General features: G+C 42.9%; 1 protein-coding gene across 1 annotated transcript in view; it reads left to right on the plus strand.

Moving 5' to 3' along the window:
• The window catches only part of znf827 (zinc finger protein 827), a 79,345-nt gene that overhangs the window by 32,601 nt on the left and 23,019 nt on the right, over nt 1-23,725 (plus strand). The window contains exons 5-8 of the mRNA XM_050044327.1: nt 1,670-1,948; nt 14,604-14,843; nt 18,791-18,845; nt 18,977-19,077. Coding sequence (XP_049900284.1) covers nt 1,670-1,948; nt 14,604-14,843; nt 18,791-18,845; nt 18,977-19,077 — 675 coding nt within the window. The remainder of the gene's footprint in view (nt 1-1,669; nt 1,949-14,603; nt 14,844-18,790; nt 18,846-18,976; nt 19,078-23,725) is intronic.

Below are 23,725 nucleotides of genomic sequence, written 5' to 3' on the forward strand. Positions count from 1 at the left end.
CAAATAAACTCTGCTTCCCCACTTCCTCCTACAGCAGGTGTTTGTTATCTAATTAACCGTAATAAGTCAAAAAATTACAAAATATATTGGCTCATAAAACCAGAAAGGACAAAATGCAATGAATATTTTACACACTTTTAATAATATGGCATATTGTAAAGATATATATTGAGCAACAGCTTAAACACACATGCATGTAAGTGTTTAAAGTTTCATGTATTCAGATCTGTACTGCCAACAGCCAATCTACTTAATGAAGTACTTAGTGCTGTAATTGGTTCTGAAAAATGGCGTGGCGCACCCCCTGTAAATCAGGTTACAATAGTGGACAATAGTATCCTTTAACCTTCCCCATGGTTCCCATAGTTGCACTGAATGAAAAGAAGATATCAAGTGACTTTGCACAGGCGAGCAGAATGCATTTTAAAACATATTTCTACGGCTTCTCTCTGTGCTTTATAGCCATTTTAAATGTCAACAATGGTGTAAGCTATAGCCTGTGTAAACCTTCGTTTTAGTGCGGAGTTTTATTTGGAACGTGCTGAGAGACACAAAGAGAGGCGCTTGCCCCGCTGTTCTTTTCTTGGCGGCTATCGGAAGTTGCTCCATGTCTAATTATTAATTATTCATCTAAGGCGGATTAGATGTGGCCCAGTTTCTCTTCAAGATGACTTTAGAGCAGAGGGATCCATGTGACAGTTCACTCCCTAACCTAGGCTACACACTGCAGAGATGGCAGATAAGCCAGATTGCTATCGCGCTCCACAGAAGTACAGGAGTTATTTTATGCTCTTACATCTGAAGAGGAATCAGACAATTCAGGCGGGATGAGGGAGCCAGACTTAAAGCAGAATAGCGCCGAGAATTAGAGTGTACGGACGTTAATGGGATGGGGAGGGGACAGTGTGAAGGAGAAAAGAGGAGGGAAATGAACTGGGAATTTGTTGTGGATGCCCTAAAGACCGAGAGAGAAGGACAGTCACGAGGTTGCACCCTCTGTGTTGGCCCACAGCGAGCCAACTGTGGTGTCTGTTGCGGCGATAGGGCTGTGACAATCCACTGTGGACCACTTTGTTCCATTTAATTTGCATTTTCGTGTATTGTACTTTATGTTGTCTGAAAACGGCGATGTGATGTCCTTGTGGCGTATTACACTTAACTTCAGGTGTTTGTTTTTTCAGTGAAAACAATACATTTTAGAAGTTTTTCCATTTATTTTTTTTAGCAGGGACAGTTGAGTCTCAGCAGTCCCTGCGCAGGCCAATCAACAAAAGAATACTGGCATCAGATGTTAGATCTCAGACAGGGGTATAGATAAAAAAACATTGCATCATATAAAACTAACAGCACTTTCCATTTAAAAACATTACATCAGATAGATGCTCGCCACACGCTGAAGGATATACAGAATGCAGTATGTGACCCTTGGGTGCATGCAAGTTTTAGAGACCTTTTGCCATACACTCAGTAAGTAATGTAAGGCAGATGCGGTGATAGAAAGAACGCCTCCGTTTGGCCTTTTATTATTTCTGGGTTAAACTTACACATTTCAAATTACCCGACAGACCTCCTCACTTGTTTGGTCACAACTAGTATTTTGACTCCTTTCTGCTTGCTTTCCTCAAATTAACCTTCTTAATTCTTCTCATTCTTTTCTTTCCGACTGCAGCAGCCAACCAGAGGGAGACGCTCAAGTCTCCGTTCCACCTGAAGGAAGAGCCCAAAGTGGAGGAAGCGCTGAGCCCGAGACCATCCTCCCAGTCCCAGAGCCAGGTCCAGCCAAGCTTCCCTGCCACTTTCTGCCAGGAGGGGCCAGCGGGGGCGACAGCAGCCACAGAGCGTCCAGGGTCGCTGAAACCGAGGGAAGGGAGCCCCATGGCAAAGAACAGCTTGCTGAGCCAGGATATCAACGTTAAGGTGGCCTCTGAGCTGCTGATTAAGCTTTCAGGTAAGGCTGTATTCGCACTGTTTCTATGGATCTGTGCATGTTTGCGATAAGGGGGAAATGCAAATGAGCTTTTTAGCTCTCAATCTGACCCATTCAATTATTTAATTCTTCTAAAGTGAAGCAAAGTGTGTGGTCGTTACTGGATGCATTTACAGTATTGAGTTTGTGTAAAACCCTTAATGCATCTCATCTCTACACAGAAGTATATCTAGGAAAGAACAGGCCATGCTCTCTGTTATTGATATTTGTTGTGCTGGTCAGCTGTGTGAGTTTCAGATCAGCCAATAGCAGCTCGGCAGGTTAGCTGTAGGTCAAAGGTCATGGCTCGGACTGCCATCAAAGGGTACTGTTGTTTTCTAGCAGGGCACACCTAACCAAGCTGAAATTGGGGGCTTCTCAGAGGTGAGCAAAGTGTACCTGTGGGGAAAAAGTGTATGTGGTGAAATAGTCCTTGTTTCTCTGAGGCCTCTGCTCTACATGGTGGCTGCAGATTTTTTTCTTTCTACAGTACCCCTCTGTGCATCTATAGTTTACTCCCAAGTTTTTGTGAACAAGAGGCAGCGTGTTGAGGATCAGTTGTGCTTTGTTTTGTGCAACCGTTTCCTCTTCAAAACAATGCCATCAAATGGCAAAAGACCTACAGCAGGAATACTCAACTTGCTTTGCCCGAGGCCACTTTTGCAAAATGACAGGAGGCCAGGGGCCAGTTAATAAACAAACATTAATAATTGATATATAAATAATTAACCGGGGTCTGTTGGGTGGTCTGGGGATCCTCTCTGGCCATTGTTTTTGATTAACCATCTCTGTTTTGATGTTTTGATGCACTCTGGCACCATATCCTCCTATTTCCAGTTTGAATAAGTTTATTTTCATTATAAAACATTTGTTGGGCCACCTGGCACCCTATCACTGGCCACATTTGGCCCACAGGCCAGTAGTTGAGTATCACTGATCTACAGTATCTGCTTGCTGTGTTAAGCTCAACACTCATCCCTTGTTCCATGACAGACAGTTAAACAATGAGATATTTGACACGCAGCCTGTTTCAACCTGCGTTGACCACTCTGCCTTTACAGCTGCTGGTTTGAGCTTCGCAAGAATTTTGGTAACAAGTCCTCAGGCAGGGACTCAAACCTACATCTTTATTTTGTAGAACAGCGCGTGTGCTGCTGCACTTATGTTGTTTTATCTATTGTTTTTCAATCACCATACACTTTATGCGGCTGCTAAATAAAGTTTAAAGCCGCTGCTTATTTTAGCCTACATCCCAAATCACCAGTGAATGCCAGGTCCAGTTCAAGTGTATTATGGACAGGTGTTTGTCCGCTGTGGGCTGCTGGAGTGTATCTCTCAGGCAGTCAAGAATGAAATCTGCTGAAGTATGTAACAGTATGTACCAACAGAGCTGGCTTCCCTAGCTATATGATTGTTTTTTATCATGGTTTAATAATATATTGCTGTACTGTTTGATTTTTTTTTAATTCAAAAATCTAATTTTGGTCGATCTGATACCTATCAGGCCTCATGAACTACTTTTCCTGTAGAAAGAAATACAGACTGGTTTGAATAATGGAATGATTAGTACGCTAGAATTGTGCAGCCGTAAAATTTACAATGTGACACACTCATGCAAATATGCATCCACGGTGTTAAAAAGCACAAAGCAAATGGTAGTCTGATGGTGGCGCAGTGGGGCGTTACTCCATCCGCGGCTCTTCATCCTGTGCCAGTGTGTGCGTGCTTGACAGACACCTCACACACCGGTTGCCATTGTTCTCTCTGGGTTGACTGGTGTTCGGAGTGACTCATGCTGGCTGGGAGCTCTGTGGTACTACACGTGTGCTGCTCCACTGCCTGCCCCCAGGTCACGTTTCCCTGTGTGTGTGCGCATGTGCTTTTGCGTGCGCATTTGATGAAGACAAAGATGACATGATTACTACTTAAAAACAGCGGAAAGACCAAATTTAAGATATTGGACTTTGTGTTAAATGCGAGCAAGAAGCCGAGAGAATGATGTGGGCAGTATATAATTCCTCCACTGTACTGCCTCCACCTATGTTCTTTGTTTCATCACTGTTAGCCCTCTTCCTCTCCCATCAATTTTGCCATTTCCAATCCCTGCGCTGATGTTATCCTGCCAGTTTATTTGGTCCTCAAGCAGCATGGCCAGCGTTTATCCCCACCCATCACTTACACTAGCTCTGCAAGGTTGACCTAGGTTAGGGAGAGATGCTGCAGCGTTCATCCGTCCGCTGGCTCCCTCTGCCCCCTCACACAGTCCTCGGAGCGCAGTGCCGTCCATTGCCATGGCAACAGCGGGGGCGGTAGATGGAGAGGGCTGTCTAGAGTGACAGCCTTGACAAGAGTCTGGACCCTCAAATGACCCTGGGGGGAAGGGAAGGAGAAAAAGATGGCGAGGAGGAAAGGAGAGAGCCAGGGAAAGGTCAATGCCGTTACAGTCACGTGTGATTACGGTCGTGAGGTTCAAGGGCATCTAAACCGTAACCTCTCTCTGTCCCCTGTTAAAGGTCAGCCCCAGAGCACAGAAACTCAGTAAGGATATTTGAATAGGGAAATCACATTGGGGAGCATTTTCTTTGTTCAGAACATCACTTTTCTGCTTATTTTCTCATCCTTGCTTGTCGTACAGCAAATGGACACAGCCTAATTAGATTTCCGCTGCTCATCCTTCCTCGACCATGGCATTGGACAGTCCGAGCAAGTGGGGTTGTCATCATTACTGCCCATTGTGTTGTAACATGAGTTGCATCATCCCTTTAACTAGGTCACTTCTTCTTCTCTTCTCTCCTCTCTCTCTCCTTCCCCCCTCTCTCTCTCTTCCTTATCAAACATTGGTTGGTCGTGTTGAGTCGCCTTGCAAGCGCTACCTCCCCCACATCTGTTTAAAACCAGGCTGCTGGTGTCTGGGGGCTAATTACGCCAGGCTAAATAGTCCCTGGCGCCAGAGGCTAACGTGTCCTAGCAGATGGGCACTGGTGTTGCAGGGCAAGGGGAACATGGCGTCACAGGGAGGGAGGGGGAAGGAGGGGGTACAGGGCCCTAGGTGGTGCCCTGGCAGACTGGCATCGTGTGGGTAACAGCCGTGCCACCCACTCACCATCCAGCCACCCTCACTATAGGTGTGAAATCACACTTTGTACTCGCTTAACTCATTCCTCATTCCTTAGGAACAGGCCTTCCATCTCTGAGGACATTTTACAGGCCCTCTCCCCTCTACAGCGCTCGTTACCTTCCTAATAAAAGTTGCATTAAGCAATTTTGACCACTAAGGAGCAGAACGACGGTGAACTGACAGCAACAAATTTTCAGCTTATGAGGTTCTTTTTGGTGATTATTATAGAAAACAACAACCTACTTAAACGTCCAGAAGGAACAAAGCAGTATCTAAGGCTTGTCTGTGGTTACCATTGAAATGTAGGTTTTATATTAACCGGTGGTAAGTCTTGGTTTGGTCTACCAGCTCTAGTGGTAGTCGACGCACATGGTTTTATAAGAAAACTGTATTGTTTCGGTTTTGTCTGTGTGTCAGAGCAATTAGCTGAACGCAGCAAAAAGCTGGAAAGTGGGTGTTGATTTCCAGAAGCATTGGCAGTTCTTGCAGCAGTGGCCAAAGCTGATTGATTGAGTGATAATTAACGCTGTTTATAATCAAAGGATGCCAGCTCCACCTGGCCTCCCCTCAAAAGATTGCACATGATTGCCTCTACTGAAGGAGCCACAACTGACTGACACACCGCATGTTGACGGCCTACAGTGTGGAAATCGTCACTGTCAACTGGATATTCTGACAGTTACACGACTCTCCATCAAGAGTTTTTCTTTTTTGTGGGAGTTTTGTTCTGCTTAAAAGTCAACTCTTAACTTACCACTGTTAAATGTTGCTAAAACATTCCTATTTTAAGTCCGCTCCACCTCTTCATTTTGCTATTAAAATGCAACAGATAAAGTGGCAGAATACCATCCACGTTGAAGCAGACCAGCCTGATGTGTGCAGGTTTTTATTGCAGCGCCCTGTTTGGTTGTGCATGATTTCCTCGAGGTAACCTCAGCGGATCATGGTGCGTAATGTCTCTGCTCTTTGATGCGGCACTTGTTACAGATAAAACACACATTGTACATCTCCTGCTGCCTTCAGGTAGTTGTAGGGATTTAGTCAACCGAAGTGGAAGGCTTTCGTGAAGTCTTAAAGCAGTTTAGTAACAGCTGCAGACAGACTTATTGAAATTGTTTCTTACATTGCATTAAATCATGTTTTTTATGTTTGTGTCTGCTGATTGTAGAATGTGTTTATTTACATTATTGGGCTTTATTATGTAATGCTGCATATTTGCACCCACACATATTCATTGCAATTAATAACAGAATGTCCAAATGATCAACTCAATGATTGTGCACTGAAAACAAACATGGTCCCTTTTAAAGCTTTTCAATTTCAAATATTCAGACAGCTAATTTTCACCAAGACCTTGCCACCACTACCTTGTTTGTATGGAGCGTACATGTCATAGCACTACTCCTACCAACTGTGCAACATTGACAGTAAAGCATAATTGAAGCTTAGTAAAATGTATCATAGTACCATAGCACCTAGGGTTGGGGGATATGACGGTATATACTGAATGGCAATAGAAATACATCCACTGGTAGAAATTTGGCAATACTGTTTCTTCTGTGGGGATTATTTGGGGCAGGCTATGTAGTAAATCAGGGCTGGATTCTTGTGTGATCTCACAAGTCTAGCTGCCTCGCAAGGTAATTTGATCTTGGCAGACGAGGAGGAGGAGTGAAGTTTTAAATACAGAAACCTGTAACACTTGAAGTCATTGATCTCTAGAACCTTAAAGCCTCCATTTTGAAAGAATTTTAGTTGTTACTGTTTGGAGTTTTTCAGTTTTAACTTGAATATTTGTAAAATGTTGTGCGGATCCTTTAATAGCCTGAAAAACCAATGAATTTGTTAATGTAAAAATAAGGCCTTAATTTGTATTGGAAGTGGCTTAAATCAGTGTGTGAAGTCTTAAAAATGCTGAGACATGGAAAGTAGGATTTTTTCTGACATTGCATTGTAAAACCTGCTTCTTAAAAATATATTTTACCAAATGTCTCTAGTATTAACGTCACACAGATCAGGAAAGCAGAACCAAAAACACTTTAAAACTATTTTGTCTATGGCAGGGATGCTCAGAGCAGAGGATCCAGTGTCTGCTAGCTAGCTGTCTTTGTACCCTGGATGATAAGGGGCAGTGCAGATTCAACAAAAATCGGCTGTTTAACCAAAATTCACAGCATGGCTGAACCCGGCACAAAGCAATGCATCTGAGGCTCAATGTATTTTACGCAAGAAGCTTTTCAAACTCGACTCAATGGGCAGTGGGATCCCACATGCAGAGTGAGAAACACAAAATTGCGCGTTACAGCAAAAAATGGGCATTTATTGTTTTTCTTTTCAGCTTTTTTTTTTTTAATTGATCTTAAATGTCGTTTCAAGTGGCATAAACAAGTCTTAAATCTACCTGACCTTAAGCTCTAGGAGCTCTTGCATGTGAGGCAGTTGTTTATTTGTTGTTGTTTGCATGGAAATTCCCCCCCAAAAAAGAAGAAAATAATTAAATGTGATGAAGTAGAGTATGTTTATTTTTAAACCATTTATTCGTTTTCTGTAACTGCTTATCCTGTTGGGGGTCGCAGAGGGACTGGAGCCTATCCCAGCTGACATTGGTCGAGAGGTGGTATACACCCTGGACAGGTCAGACTATCACAGGGCTATTTAAAACTATTTTAAACCATTTTTTATTACATTTACAGAACAATTAATGTATGGTGATATAAATATATGATATATAATTACATATAACATGATGGAAGATTTTGACCATATCGCCCAGCCCTAACAGCAGTGGTTGCACTGGTCAGCAACTTTTATGTGACAAATATAATGGTTTGATCTTAAATCCTATTAAAACAACAGAAATAGTTAAAATGATATTGGAGACTTCAGTTTCTTCGGCTTTCAGAAAAAACACCATCAAGCATTTTCGGAATAAACTAAAAACAAAACAAAGGGAGCACTGAAAATAATTATATTTATTATGGTAAAAATATATGTATGTATTAAAAATGCACATCGCCCCTCCCGTTTTATTTAGAGAGTGAATGTAATGCTTATTATTCATCTGTACGCTCACATAAAAGCATTCACTATTTATTCAACATGGATTATCACAGCAGACTGTGTAAGCAGTTCACCGTTCTAATTCACAACAACACTGGCATTACTGTGGAGTATTACTTTATGTTAAGCTCCACACTGCTCTGACAGTGTCCTCATCATGCCCCCTCAGTGTGGCCGCTCGCTGACCTCTCCTACTCCCACCCTTCCTACCTCCACATCTTTCTTTCTGTCTCACCAGCTCCTTATCACTGCCTAAAGTTCTATTTAGAGAAATACACAGTTGAATCCTTTTGCCCCTCGCTGCATCTGTTTGTTTCCTGGGTAGGCAGTTTTAAATGCGGAAGTGATAGCCGGAATTACCAGGGCAAATCATCGGCCGGCTTTTGTCTTGACCTTATATGATGAAGTTTCACCAGCCTTGGATCAGCTCTGGCTTGTGCCAAATGTTTTTTTGTTTAGGACCACTTTATACAGGCCATATCTGGTTCCTTATGGGCTGTTTATCAAGCCTGCTGCTCTAGAGTCAGATGTAGCTGCAGTTTGCGACCGTTGGAAGGCTGAACTACTGAGAGCTAGCTGGTCGAGGATCAATTGTAGCAGCAGCTGTCTGTGAAGTCTGCAGGCAAGGCTGCTGTGGCTCCCACATGACATGCAGTCTCCACACTGCAGCCTTTGAAGCGCATGAACTCTTCACCCCTGTCTGAGCAGGTCGGCTAGAGAGCAGGAGAATAGAGAGATTGAGAGAGAGAGAGAGGGATGGGGGCAGGGATGGAGAGATGTGGAATAACAGAGCAGGGAGAAGGGTAGACTTGGATAACGGGAGGGGGGGAGAGGTGGAGAGGTTGTCATTTAGGCTCTAGCCATTCCTCATCCTCCTGTCCTCCCCCAGCTCCTCTCTCTCATCCCACTTTCTTGTTTCCTCTCTTACCCTCGGGTGTTCTTTTTCTGGCACTGTTTGACTTTTGTTTTTCTTTCTCTTCCCTCTTTGCCTCTTCCTCTGTCTGTCTCCCTAACCGCCTGTCTGTCCAAGTTTTTGTTCCTGTGCCATCGACGCATCAAAGTGGTGCAATAAATTGACTTTGCATGCATTAAGTCGCTAACTGTGTGTGACTTTTTTCATCTAAGTGTAGTTACAAATCTGTCCTGGGTCTGCACCTTCCTACTGTATGTTCTCAGCGAAACAGGCTGTCACGCTGTCCACGCAGATTCGAGTAGACACCTGAGGTCAAAGTTGATCACTAAAAACAGAACATCGCACAAACCCCAGTCACTTTCGCTCTGACTCAAAACTTGAGTAGTGCTGCGTCAGAGGGAACAAGGTATGTATAGTGCATTTAAAGTAACCTGGCGTACAAATCACATTCACACACATTGTAAAACCGTGTAGTGCGGCTGTGGTTTCAAACCAAACGGAGCTGATAGAAGCTTTGGTTTGCAGCCTTTTACCTAAAGGGTCACATTTGGACAAGTTTTAACCCGTCTGATCCGGAGAGACTTCAACTAACAGTTTGTCATTAGTTTCTAAAGCACGTGCTGCTTCATGAATAGAGTCCATGTGCATCTGTTTAAGCAGAGACATGAATCTTAAACACTGAAAGTAAAACCCAATTAAAACTAAAAGTTCACATTTTATTTACCAAACAAACGAACAGATGTGTGCATGTGAACTTCAAGTCCCCATGAAATGAAATATACAATTTCCTAGTTTTAATCCTGTGCCCCTGTGTTAATTGATCATTAATCTTTTGTCATATGCTAAATACTTGTCGAAAAATCTCTATCAGAGCATTTTCTACATCAAAATCTGTGCCTTTCCTCTTTACGTGAAACTGTTTCAAATGTTTGATAACTCATTTTGCACTCAGGGGAGTTTGCAACAGTTTGTCCAATCAAATGGGCGACTAGCTAGCCACACTGGTCATATAAAACCACACTTCATTGTTTGTAGGTTGTCGTACCTAACAGCAATATGGAGAGAGATAGAATGAGATGTGTGTTTGGATATCAGCGGGCGAAATCTGAAAATTTTCATTTTCAAAACTGTGTGGTTGAGGTCTAATTCATTCATCCCTCCCTCGTCCTCCTGATCTTATGATGAGGGGGGTGTTTGAGGAGCCGACAATTTGCTCAGCATCGGACTCCGCTGTATCACGTTAAAGACAACACCCACCCACTTTCGAACAGTCCCAAATGCGAAGAATTTGATCTCTTGTTGTTACTGTACTCGGCTCAAATAATCGATTTCATGAGAAAATACATAGTCTTAAGGCTGCTGTGAAACTGCGCCAACTTAGGGCAACAAAAAAAATTGGGTGTGTCGGTACAATGGACAATCAAGAGAGGATGGCAGAAGTACCTGCACACCAATTCCACCGAGCTGGACAGCGACAAAAAAGGTTCACAGGCTGAGTCAATAACTGAAATGTTTGACGCTGGTTTTATCAATTTTTATTACTTATTTTTTGCACTTTAAGCACTTTTCTTTTTGTGCACGGATGTTTTGAATAAATTGACATCTTTTGGCATCAATCTCAGCCAGTGAACCTTTTTTGTGGCTGTCCAGCTCAGTTGAATCGGTATGTGGGTGTCATTTCTCCTGCCATCCTAACGTGAAAATTCATCACAGCGCAGAAGCTAAAGATGCTCTAACTACTGTTTCAATGGGTCTTCAGTTGTTATGCCTGCTCTTAAATTTACAAAAAGTTTTAGCAATTCACTGTTGAAACCAAAAGTTTTAAAAAAATTTATTGACATTAATACATTAAACATTAATAGTACTGATAGTTACGTTGGACCATGTTGTCCCTTCAGACAGGAGGACAGCCAGCCAAACTCTGCAGAGGACTTTGTGCATTTTGTTGTAACATTAATAGTCTTTCACATCTAGGCCAAATTTTGAACTTGAAAATGTAATAAAGTAGATTATTTGTAATGAAATAGGAAGTAAGTTTCCCTGGTTTTTATTCCTCAAATATAACCACAACAGTGGCTCCCATCTACACGATTATATAAACCACCAAATACCAGTTTTCATTTTCGGTGGTGGTGCAACTATCTCACAAATTTCTAAAATGCACACACATAAAATAACAGCCTGCAGTTAAACTCCAATATGTCCCTTAGTTTGTGAAAATAACTGTAGGTATGGCGTATTTTGAAGTTATAATAAGAGGAATTGAAGCAACACTGTAACTAGAGAAAAGCTATGATATTTATTTAGAAAGGGCACAGGCACTTTGTATATTCACACCAACACACACACACACACAGGCACACACACAGACACACATTCCTCCAGACCTGATTCTGTGGCCTAATGGCAGCTGGTGTATCACAGAAGAGGCTTCTGCTCCAGAGGGGATGACACATACGCTCATAGACACACAGGGCACACACACAGACACGCACACTCTCACGCTCTCACTTACAGACACACACAAGCTGGATTCAGGCGGACTGAGGGCTGCTTTTTATGGCTTCAGAACATTAGGTCACGACCCTGACCAAAAAGCCATAGCTATTATCAGTGTGGGAGTAAGGCCACATTTTCATTGTGTGACAGGTAGACTTCTGATCTGACCTGCTGTGATGTGATGCTTTCAACGTGGTGTCTGTGTGTTTACGAATCAAATATTTTCTCTCTCTCCGTCACGTGGACTGCTCTTTGGGTCGTAAGCATGTTTGTCCCAGCGCTGGGAGCTCAGGCACATATAGTATCCGTTAGTCCGGGGATGCGTTTTTGTGTGTGACTGTGTGTGTTTTTTGCAGTGCAGCGGTCCACTCAGCCTCTGTCGTTAGGGTGGTGATCCAATGATGGAAGCTCGCGTGTCCCTTTTTTGACCCTTGCAGAGCTGTGCCCCCACCCCCACCCTCACCCCTCCGCCCTCCCGTCTCTCTCCTCCTCTGCTCTGCCCCTCCATCAGCCTCTCCTAGGTTACTCTTGGCCAACTCTGGCCACCTGATTAAAGGATTAGTGAGGCTGATGGTTGTCAGTGTCCCCCACATGCTGGCTACACCTGGACCTCAGGGAGGCGGCGAGGGGGAGTTTACACTTTAATTCGCCCACGTAAACACAGTAGCATGCATACTGATTCAGTGGATACTCTCGCATGTTTCACACGTGCACACCATGTACTGCAGGTCCAGTCTTGGTGTCTCACACTGGCCTCGTTCAGCAGAGGAGTGGAGAATGTGAGGGGAGGGGGGTGGCAGGGTTAGCGCAGGGTTACTGCCTTGTATCTCCCTCCCTCCCTACTCTTTCTCCGGCTCTCCTAACCTCCCCCCCACCCCTCCCACTGCTCCCGATGCCCTGCCAAATTCATATATCCCATAATCGTGCTGAGTCGCCATGTCAGCAGCACTGTATCAACCCCACTGCTTTGTCTTGCTCCTGCTTGTCACCACACTGAGACACTGCCTTCCCTGCAGTCAAAGATCAGATGTGTGTGATGCACAGATGCTAACAGATGTACCAGTGAGTTTATTTATTTCAAATCATACAACTGCACAGTGTATACTCACTGTAGCCTCAAGTAGGCCTACATTTAATCTAGTAAATTTAGCCACAGAGGCCATTAGAGAACCAATTTCTTACAGTGGAATAGCTCCGCATTAAGAAAATATAGCCTGCACACAGTTTCCCTTTAATAGTTTCCAATATTTTTTTATGGCGGCCTATAGTCTTTTGTTTAATATCCACAGAGAGAGGAGAGTCAGTGTTTGATTCTGCAGATCGGCTCGGGACATTCCTAACAGATGCCATCTCGACTATTTTTAGCCCGCTCACTTCGCCTCACCTCTTGAACTTGTATGAGAAGTGAGTCAACAGCTGTTTTCACCCTTACAGGCCATTGTTCGTGTGCTGAAAAACCACTGTCAATCAGAGCCTCTTCTATCCAAACACCTCTGGTTATTCTAAACATAGATTCATCCCGTCTTCGTTAACATTCAGAGTGTTTTGGTGTCTTTCCTGTTTGCTTCAGTGAACCTACATGAGCTGCTGGAGCCCTCCCCGAGCGACTGTGTGACCTCCTGGTGGCCTCTTGCCCTAATAATTACACAGCTAGATGCTAACCGGCTCAGCTCGGCTTTGGCTGCAATGTTTTGGCTGTTATTTGGATTTCCCTCTTTTGGTTTTATTTCTATCTTTACAACTTCTTTAAACATGTATGCTGGATAAATTATTTACCTGTACATTCGGGTGAAAGTCAGCAAGTGTTTATCTAATGTTGTATGTCTTTACCTAAAATTTTTTATACTTCTCAAGTCTGCAAATCTTCATGAAAAAATTTAAGTTATCCTCTGACTCATTCGATATGTAGGGCATTTACAGCAGAGGGATCCCTCCTCTGTTGCTTTTTCGGAGTGTTAATGTTTTTTTTGTTTGTGTGTGTGTGTGGATTTTTTTCCATGTGGAGTCTACAACCATAGACCACGTGTCATATCTTACTGAGTGTAGAGCCTCTTGAGGCAGATGTGGGACGCGTGAATTTGGGCTGTATGAACACATCAAAAAAACACATCGAATAAGGCCTTAATTTGGTATGCAGGTACACTATATTGTTACATTTTCATGTATTTTGACATGTAAATCAAAGTATGCAACACAAATACTAGCATATTCATTTTTTTTTTTTTTTTTTTTTTAGATTATTTTTGGGGGGCTTTTGCCTTTATTTGATAGGACAGATACAACGTTAAGGTGGCAGAGATAGGGGGAGTATGACATGCAGCAAAGGGCTGTTGGTTGCAATCAAACCCACAGCTGCTACAGCAAGGACACAGCCTTTGTACATGAGACACCTGCTCTACCAGGTGAGCTAGTGGGGGTGTGTTTAGGATTGTCACTAAGCTGTTTGTTCCTCTGTTTCTGTGTATAATGTTGATTGTTAACTTTCTGATGTTTGGTATTGATGTCTTCCTACTGCACGTGGGTAATGTGTGTAAACTCACAGCCACTCCTACTTAAGATGGCTTCTCTTTGTTACAAAACTGTTTGCCTGATGAAGAGCTAGTCACTGAAATGTTGCAGCAGCATTAAAATCATTATTTTTGCAAGTTAGACAGTGTGCGGGAGTTCTTTTTTCGAGCTAGTGAGTGCCCCAGAATATTCATTTTCATTAGCAGCACTGTAAACAGCTTAGTGGGAATATTGTCTTTTTCAGAGTAAGGGCAAAAGCTGGAATATATTGTGTATGAAAACTTGGTCAGAACTAGGCAAATAGTGCTTTACAAGTAAAAGTCCTGCATTCAAAATCCTACCTCAGTCAAGGGTAATGCATTGCATCACATTACACAGGTTTCTGTTTTTGCTGGTTAGTGTATAATCCTTAAACTGGTCACAGTAACCCAGATTCTTTAAATAAAACAAAAACGTGTTTACCCTTAGATAATGTATAACGGTTGAATCTCCTCAGAGTCTAACCAGTAAATCTTCTCTTGTTCAATTATCTGCTGCAGAGAACAACAAAGATCAGTACCAGAAGGTGAAAGTAAAGGCAGAGCCCATGGAGGTGGACCCACCCCCTGCAGAACTCACCCCACCTGCCTCTCACCTGCTGGCCTTCAGCACTTTAGGGGCGAGTGAGAAGACTGAGCCAATGAGTAACCTCCCCGAGACGTTGGCCCGGCCCCAGAAAGACCTCTTCTCCCAGGACATATCGGTCAAAATGGCCTCCGAACTACTGTTCAAATTGTCAGGTATGTTCCTTCAAGACATGCACGCTGTCAGGCACACGCTGCTCTCCGAGGGACGGTAGATCCACACATACATGCACAGTAACATGTCTTCTTTTCCCCCGCAGCGCCGCAGTGTAAACCTTGGACAGTTTTTTGATACTCGACCATAAAACCTACATGTTTCCATTTCCATCCCCTGGTGGCTCTCTTGTAAAGTCGAGGATATATGACATGTAATGACATCCTGCTTTTTACCTGCGCGGCCATGAAAGTGACATTGAAGCTGCAGACAGCTGTTTGTATTGCTAGATTAAGACAGAGCTTTGAGGTGGAACCATCGCCCCCTCAGGGAGAAGGTGCAGATGTGTGTGTGTGTGTGTGTGTGCGCGTGTGGGGTCAGGCTTGTAGTCCTGGGCTGTGACCTCGGCTCTATCCAGCCTCTGATTGCTTCGCTGAAATGCCATATAGTGAAACAAGCTCGTGTAAAATCTTTTTCCTCGTCTTGCTCTCACACATATTCACAAATTCACACATTGGCAGTCTTTCTTTCCCACACAGTCTTGCATGCACACCTTTACACACTCACACAAGGCCCCATGGGGAGTGGTGTCTGCACAAATGCCCCCTCTTCCCTCCTCCCTCTCCTCCTTTCTCTCATTCTCTCTCCCTCTCCCTCCCTCTCTCTCCCTTGACTCGTTTTCAGACATGCCGGCTCAAGCACACTTGGCTGCACACGCTCGCCCCCTGCACTTCCCCTCCCTCGCTTCCTCCCTCCTCCCTTTACATTTCTCCCGTGCGGCATCTCCATGGCAACGTGGAAAGAGACCTCTGTCCTTGGCGAGCAGTGTGACGGAGTGGGGTGTTTAGGGGTGGGGGTGGGGGGTTGTAGCGGGGGGCAGAGGATAAGGAGGGTAGAGAGGGCAGCAGGGGTACACAGTATGCCCACCCAGGGAGGCCAGGGCATCGCTAGCCTGGCAACAGCGACAACCGCCCCCTTAGAACTGGGTTTGAATGTGAGGGGGACTGGAACAGAGTGGGCTGCTGTCACACAATGAGCAATCAATATGAATTACCCAGAGCAGTAGGACCTCAGAGACACATCAGTAGCAAGGTCGCTCTGAACACTGAGATGGTTGCAGCTTTGAAATTCACTTCAGTGCATCGCCTTGAAACTCACACATATGGCTCCATTCTCAGGCATTTTGTATAGCACTCTTTACAGCTGAATACAGAAACCCATACGCTATGCTCACAGCAGCTGGCCAAGTAGTGGTATTAGAGCTGATTTTACAATTCTCACTTTACTTACCACTTAGAAACCTCTTAAAATCGTTTGTATTTAAGACTCAACCGCTCTGTGAGAAACCAGAAATGGCTGCTACTTTACAAGTATTCATATCATGAGCTGCAAGCATGTCGGACCTGAAGTGACTCACTCGGAAGAAGCACTCCAAATATCTGGTGTATTGAGGTGGACTTTGATGCCCTCTGCTTGTGTCACTACAGGTGCATGCAACAGTATTTAAATTATTCTTGAACAGAGTTGTCTTAGTGCATGATCATGAACAGGTGTGATCTCAGGTGTGAACACTCCCAAGGCATCAAGGCTTTTTGGAAAATACAAGCAGTTATTGTTAATCTTTATTGAACAGTGTCCTGCAGCATTTTGCAGTGGAGGCACTGGAAATAAACAAGCGCCACTAGTAATATCAGGACAAACTATTCCATTGAAATATAATATAAGGCTTATTAAAGAAGTATTTCACTGCTGGAAAGACGGTCTCTTCATGAAACGGGGCTGTCTATGCAGGAGAAAGACGCACATACTTTGAAACTGGTGCTACATGACCAGATAAACAGAGAAGAAGGACTGAGGCATTTGCTTTTGCTCAAGAGGTAGAAAACCTACAACTACCAGAATGCACTGTGCCACACCGGACCTATAAGGGTTCCCCCTGGTGGGTGACGTAATGCGAGTTGCCTGTCCGAAAAAAATATGGCGGCTGGCTGGTGACCAGCAATCTTATATGACAGCTAAACAGTGTTTCTGAAAACATTTTAGGTGAGAAATAGGCATCAACTACTTAGTTTACTGTTTATTTTAACTGATTTTATTGCATTTTTCAGGTAATCTGTACAAAAGGAACACGGCACATGGGCAAACAGTAATAAAAAGTACAAGTAGGAGAGGTAAAACCAGACATAGGTAACTCAAAACAATGTTAAGATCAATAATAACAGTAAAATAGATAAATCAGAGAAAATAAACTGAACTAAATTAGATAATAATTGAATAAGTTGATAACTGAATATAAACTAAATCAAGGGGGTGGGGTTGAAGGCCTTATTCAGTCAACCTGGCACATGGAAGGTTGTTAAAGTAGTCCAGTGTAGTATTTTTTAATAGAGCCCTGATTGCGATATCTCAGCTCTTGTAGCTTTAGGTGTGCCGTCACCTCTCTGACCCAACAGGCATGTGAAGGTGGAGCTTAGTTTACTGTTCCTATATCATACCTGTACTCTTTGTGTCTGTGGTGGCGGGTATATAAAAATAGGGAAGAACAATCTGTAGTTTGAGCAACAGCCCAAGTGGCATGTCATCTGGCGGGAGATCTTGGTGCTGGCAAGATGGTGACAAGTTCACCGTAGTTCATTTACACATACTACCTGTATCATGATACAAGGCTGGTTGAAAACCGGCAAAACCTCCCTTTAAGTGTCAGGAGATGTCGAATTCAGTTGATCGATTACATTAAGACTATTCTCAGCAGCACGTTGTTATGTCAGGAAACAAAAAGCCTTTGAGTTTTTACAAGTTGGGAAAAGTAGAGAGGAAAAGCGCAGCTAGTTAGAACCAGGTGCTGATGTGTGAGAAAATCTCTGCATTGCAGGTCAGACACAGGTTAGGTTGATAATCACCAGCTGGAAACACATTTCGCTTTTATTCCTCCTAAAGTAGCACCATGAGATATATGAATATTTCGTCCTGATAAATGGCTTTCAACAGACTTTTCCTGCATGTCCAAAGGTGGTGGATATTATTGTACACTGGGTACTTTTCTGTTAGGTAGATCTGTACACTATAATGCAATGTAATAAGACATCCTTAGAATAAATCCTAACTTTCTCAAGTTTATTATCTTAACTGTGTTTTGACATTATGTTAGCGGTGTTGTTTTAACTCTTCTAACGCTTCTTGAGGCTGCTGTCAGAGGATTTATATTGAACTCTATAGTGTTGAGAGGTGTTTGTAATGTTTTTGTTTTACCATCTACACACACACACACACATACACACACATGCCATCTGGGTTGTCTGATCTGACCATTCATGCACATTGTTACTTTTCAAAAATCTTCTCATATTGGTGTTCCTGGGCTAACTCTCGGCCCACAGGTCGGCGGGCCCACCAGAGAGACTCCCACTACTCCAGATGGCCAGTGCACCCCTGCTGGCATGGCCAACCTGTGCTTTACCAGCCGAGTTAAACTTCAAGGAATCAGGATCATATAGTGTTTGTTTCTCTGCTCTATAATGGGCAATGTGCGGGGAAGCTTTAGGACATTTTTGGCAACCATTTGTTAACAGAATAATTTATAGGGCATCAAGATGCTTCTACATCCACATATCTGTTCTCTACAGTTACTCAGGACTCAGAGTGAAAACATAAAACACTAGCTTCTTAATTCAAGGTCCACTTTTACTGGAGACAACAGCCACATTTTCATCAGCAGATAGAGAGTGCGTAATTGTCATGGAGACAGCTCAGTTTTCATCGTGTGTCCTAACAATGGAACATCAGTCACTTGATCAAATGCTTGTACATATGAGGTAGATGTAACTCCTGTATCTGTTTACAGATTGTCTATGGGTTGAATAGATGGTGTAATGTTTAACACAAATGGTTAAGTGGAAATATATTAATGTTACTGTATTGACTGGGTTGATATGTTTGTTTGTTTTTCCAGAAAAAGTCAGCAAAGCCAACAACCACAAAGACAGTAACATGGTGGGAATAAACAGGTGAGTCAATAATACCCTGTGTGTGTGTGTGTTTGCTTCACAATAAGGAAATATCCTGCATTAAATACAGTCTGAATATGTGTTTTATTTAGTAGCTGTATAAACTGTTAGTATTATGCATCATGTTTCAGTCCGTTCCTGGACGAGTGCTTCAGACAATCACCCTTTAACTCGCGCTCCAAGAGCTCTTCCCCCGCAGAAGCCAGCTCCTCTACCAGGGCACCATTCCACGGTAAGACACACACGCACACACACACACACACACGCACAGGAACATAACTAGAGTAGTAGTAGAGGAACAGACATATCACTAGCAGTTTTTTTGTAGGCAGTAGAAGGATGGGCATCAGCTCATATTGTGTTGTTTAAAGATGCAACTATTAGTCAATGAATCGATTAGTCAGTTGACAGAAAATTAATGTGCAACTATCGTGACGATCAATTTAACGTTTTGATCAGTGTTCAAGCTAATATGTGAAACATTTTCTGGTTCCAGCTTCTCAGATGTAAATATTTATTGTTTTTCCTTTGTAATGTAGAAGTGTAAATTGGATATCCTCTGGCTCTTGATTGTGTGAAGACATCATCCTGGATCTGATACCCTTTTTTCACCAAAATTAGTGGGTGTATGCAGGTTTTTTAAAAGATGGGAAACCTGTTAAAAATAGGCAGTAGCTGCTTTCTTGTTTCCAGTAGACCAGAGCTGTGTACCCTGGCTCTGCAGTGGATGAGTGTGCCTTTCTGATTTTTTATTTCTGTTGCATCCGATCGACATCACCGCCAGGCTAGTAAACATTAGAAAGCAGCATGGAGGTCATTGAAAATGTAACGGTGTTGTGGCTTAGTGGTTAGAGCAGGCAGCGTGTCACTCTCCCCCCTCATCTGCCTAATCCATTAAAGGCAAAAAAAAAGCCTGTTTACTTCTGTTTTTTTTTAAATCTGTCTTACCTATTAAGGGGCCGCACACATGCTGCGTCTTTAATCGCCTGGAAAACGCAAGGTCGGGTGCTGGGCTCTACTTTTGTGCCTATTTTGAGCCAGCTTTCATGAGCGCGGCGGCAGGTTGCGTCTGACGTTGCAAAGCAGCCTTAACAGTCATAATATCATAACCTATTTACCTCAAATCCTGAGTGCAGAGCTGATCTTATGTGTGTGGGCATATCATCCGTGGGACAGATGTAAAGCTCTGACAGCTCTGCACCAAAATGATCAAGTTTTCTGTATTTATCACAGACTGATTTTTATGGAAGAAGAGAAAGATATCTGTTGGCTGTGATTGGTTGTTGCTCGTCACATGACATGCGGTGCTGTATTCCAAAAGTTAAACTCGGTTTATCTTGGGGCGTGGCTGTTGCATCCTAAAAAATAGGCCTTCAGGAATGCGTTGCTTGGCGTTTGAGCACACCTGCCACGTGGCTACATTAAAAACGATGAATTTGAGGGCACAAAAAACGTGGCACGTGTACGGCTCGAGTCTCAGAATCAGTGACAACTAAATTTGGAATGACTTTCAAGCGCTGCTCAGGCAGACATGGACAGTGTTTTGTGGCGGCCTGTCATTTCATCACACCGGCAAAGGGGCTAAAGTTGGCACGTTCACCCACCTTGACTTTGGATCGGATGCACCTTGAATCGCATCCGATTGGAGCTGATAAACGCCTGTGACCACTGCAGAGTCATTTGTCGTAGTAGTAAATGCTGATTGTAACCTTTGCCATTAAATACAAAAGCCAGATGTTAGTGGGTTTTTGTGCAGTGTGAGTAAGAAGTTGTGAATTGCATTTTTTCACTACTTCTTAACACCTCATCGACAAAAACAATTAACCGAGAAAATAATCGTCAGTGTAATCGACAGTAAAAATGATCGTTAGTTGCAGACACAGTGTCTTTATGTTTGTTCACGTTGTTTTACCATTTCTCCAAATAAATAATAGACAGAAAATGATCTGCAGCTGGTCAAGACGCGGACGTAATTAACTGCCAACAGTCAGTACTGTTGCATCATTCATAGCACAGTGTCTTCAAAGACATGTCCAAGTCTTCATGATATTTTCACTGTAGCTCAGAGCAATAATTGTATATGCAGAGATGCTCATTATACACATGCTGTACACATACATATGCATACATTTACAGACACTCCTTGCACACATACACTCTCACACAGAAGCTTTGTAGCTTGGCGAGTTACTCAACATCCAGTTACACATGAAGACACCTTTAAATCTTAGTATACGGCCACAAGGACACATCTCAATTAACCACCTCCAACTTAACATGATCTCACCCTCCTCTCTGGTAAAACCCCCTCTCTTCGTTTCATTTTTAGAGCTCCATGCGGCCTTTCTGCACTCTCACGCATTTCCCAACCCGAAGGCCTCTGCCCAGGGCATCCCCCGTCTCCCTCTCCTCCCCTCTTCCCTGGCATCCCAGAACTTCCCTCCATGTTCCTTTGGCAGTGAGAGATCCAGAGGTTAATTAGCTTGTGCCAGCTTTGCCTGTCCCTCTGCCAGTTAATGAAAATCTGATTGGCTTCTGGGTGTCAAGAGTGTCCTGAAAGTTAATTCGCCCAGACCACCTCCCCTTTCCCTTGTGTGTTTAAGCTTCAGATCCAGCCTCTGCTGCTCGCTCTTTTACTGTTTTACTCTTTTCACTGTATGCCTCTCTACGCCTGCTCTTTTTCTTTTGTCTATCTGCATTTTGGTTTCTGTCAGTTTTGTCACCCTGCTGTTCTAAATATTGGTGAGCGTTTGTAGTTGCAGCTGTAGGAAGGCAGATCTTCAATCAAACAGATTTTCTGTATAGTGGATGTTGAACTTAACTGTCCTTTCCTGTTAGTTCATGCCACCTTTCCAAAACAACAACATAAAGAGACTCACTGGTTTCGCTAAGTTTATTGTGGTATTATTAATTTAGATCCTAAAATGATGTGTGAGCAAAAACTGTATGAAATTATAGACGTAGCCACCGTGACTCCTGTTTTGAAGCCTCCAGTTCAGCATTTTAACCATTACCATCTTGGTTTCTTGGAGGCAGAAGTGACCATATTTGACTCACAGACTGTGATGATGCCTCGTAGGCTGTAAACATATTTATTTCTGCTATAAAGTTGAGCATTTTAACCTGGTGTCTATTGGGATTGACTCACTTTTGCAGCCAGCCTCAACAGGGCATTAGAGGAACTACAGTTTTTGGCACTTTCACGCCGGCGTCTTTTTTTTTTAGCGCTTGTAGTTTCCACTTGTTGGTGAGCAATGAGTGACAATTGACTGTTGTGTTAGAGTCTCAGAACCCATCGGCTATCGTTTGACAATAATAAAGCCTCTAGAGGCGACAGACAATATTTCAGGCTGATCCGGTGTAGAGAGCAGATATCCAGGGTGAGACTTCTTCTTCTGTGCGCTGGTCATTTCAACTTATCTTCATAAACAGATATCTGAATAACAAATATAAAGTTAAACTGTTAACTATGACTGATGGTTTCCAAGATTGCATTTCAGCCAATGCGTACTGCCTCTCCACATGGACTGTTTACCTGCCCTTCAAACACGAGTGGTCAAAACAACCTGGACGACAAACAGAAACCAGAACACATCCAATACCAAAATCTTGCCCCATTGCCCACATACTCAGCATACAGATATCTGTTTAAAGAGATTAGCTGTCGTTATTTTGTCTTGAAACTTGCCGTGTATTTAAGAAAAGCTGACATCATTATTGCAGATATTTTAATAATGTATTTGACAATGTACCTGTTTTTTTCTAGAATGCAAAATAGTTATTTTTATTTATATTATTATAGTCAAGTTATGATTAAACACCAGGAGATAAGGGTTGTAGTTTTATACGCTTATAGACGATTATGTTCACTCCACAACTATTTATCTGTGAGCTACATAATTGGCAACCACCCTTAATAGTATTTCTGAGACATAAAAAATGTTAATTTTAATGGCTGCTAATGCTGCACGAGGCCAAAACCTTACCTCTCCAATGATCATTTGTATTTCAGTTACCTTGTATTACGTTGAATTTATGAAGAAATTTTGTTTTTCCTGCATACCTCCAATGAACCCAGAATCCAAAAACTGGGGAAATTCTTGATGAGTTGACTAAAAAGGGATCCCTTCCCTTTCCTTTCCGACAGGGTACTGAACCAAAAGTGAAGCTTATCTATGGTACACTATCTTTAAAGCCAGACTCCGTTGACTGTTGATCACTGCCTTGATCTGTTTGTTTGTTTGTGTTATTGTGTGATTTTGATGTTTTAACAGGTCAGTTTGAATTCAGCAAATTCCCATAATAGCACAAATAAACTAACTATTTGAGGCAGTGATAGACCAGCAACTCCCATGTTCAGAAAGGTAAAATTACTGTTTTTGTCAATGGAGTATGGCTTTGAAGAGAGCACTGATAAGTTTCACTTATTCCTTGTTGGAAAGGGTGGTCTGTTTGAGTAGTACTGAGTATACGACTGGATAAATGAAACTCAGATAACACTGCAAGAGTTGTGTGGGAGTTTGAAATGAGATGTTTTGATATAGTACTGCTGTTGTTAAACACAGACACCTATGCCTTAAATTCATCAAGAATTTCTCCATTTTTGTATTTTTCCATCATGGAGACATGCTGAAAAACACATTTTCTTCATTAATTCAATGTAACATTGGTGATTAATTGATAGACAAATGGTCATTGGGGGGTGATGTATTCCTATAAGCAAGAAACAATAAGTAGGAGGTAGTGTCTTCTCTCCTCAGTCTGGGGTTTCGTACGATCCTCATTTCTTGTTTGTGTCCCTCTCCCTCTCCCTCCAGCTCTAATAGCACTAATTAAACCATTAACCACTTCAAGGCTCACGCCACACCCTAACTGGCTTA

Source organism: Epinephelus moara, chromosome 5 (assembly GCF_006386435.1).
Source record: "Epinephelus moara isolate mb chromosome 5, YSFRI_EMoa_1.0, whole genome shotgun sequence".
NCBI classification, from domain to species: domain Eukaryota; kingdom Metazoa; phylum Chordata; class Actinopteri; order Perciformes; family Serranidae; genus Epinephelus; species Epinephelus moara.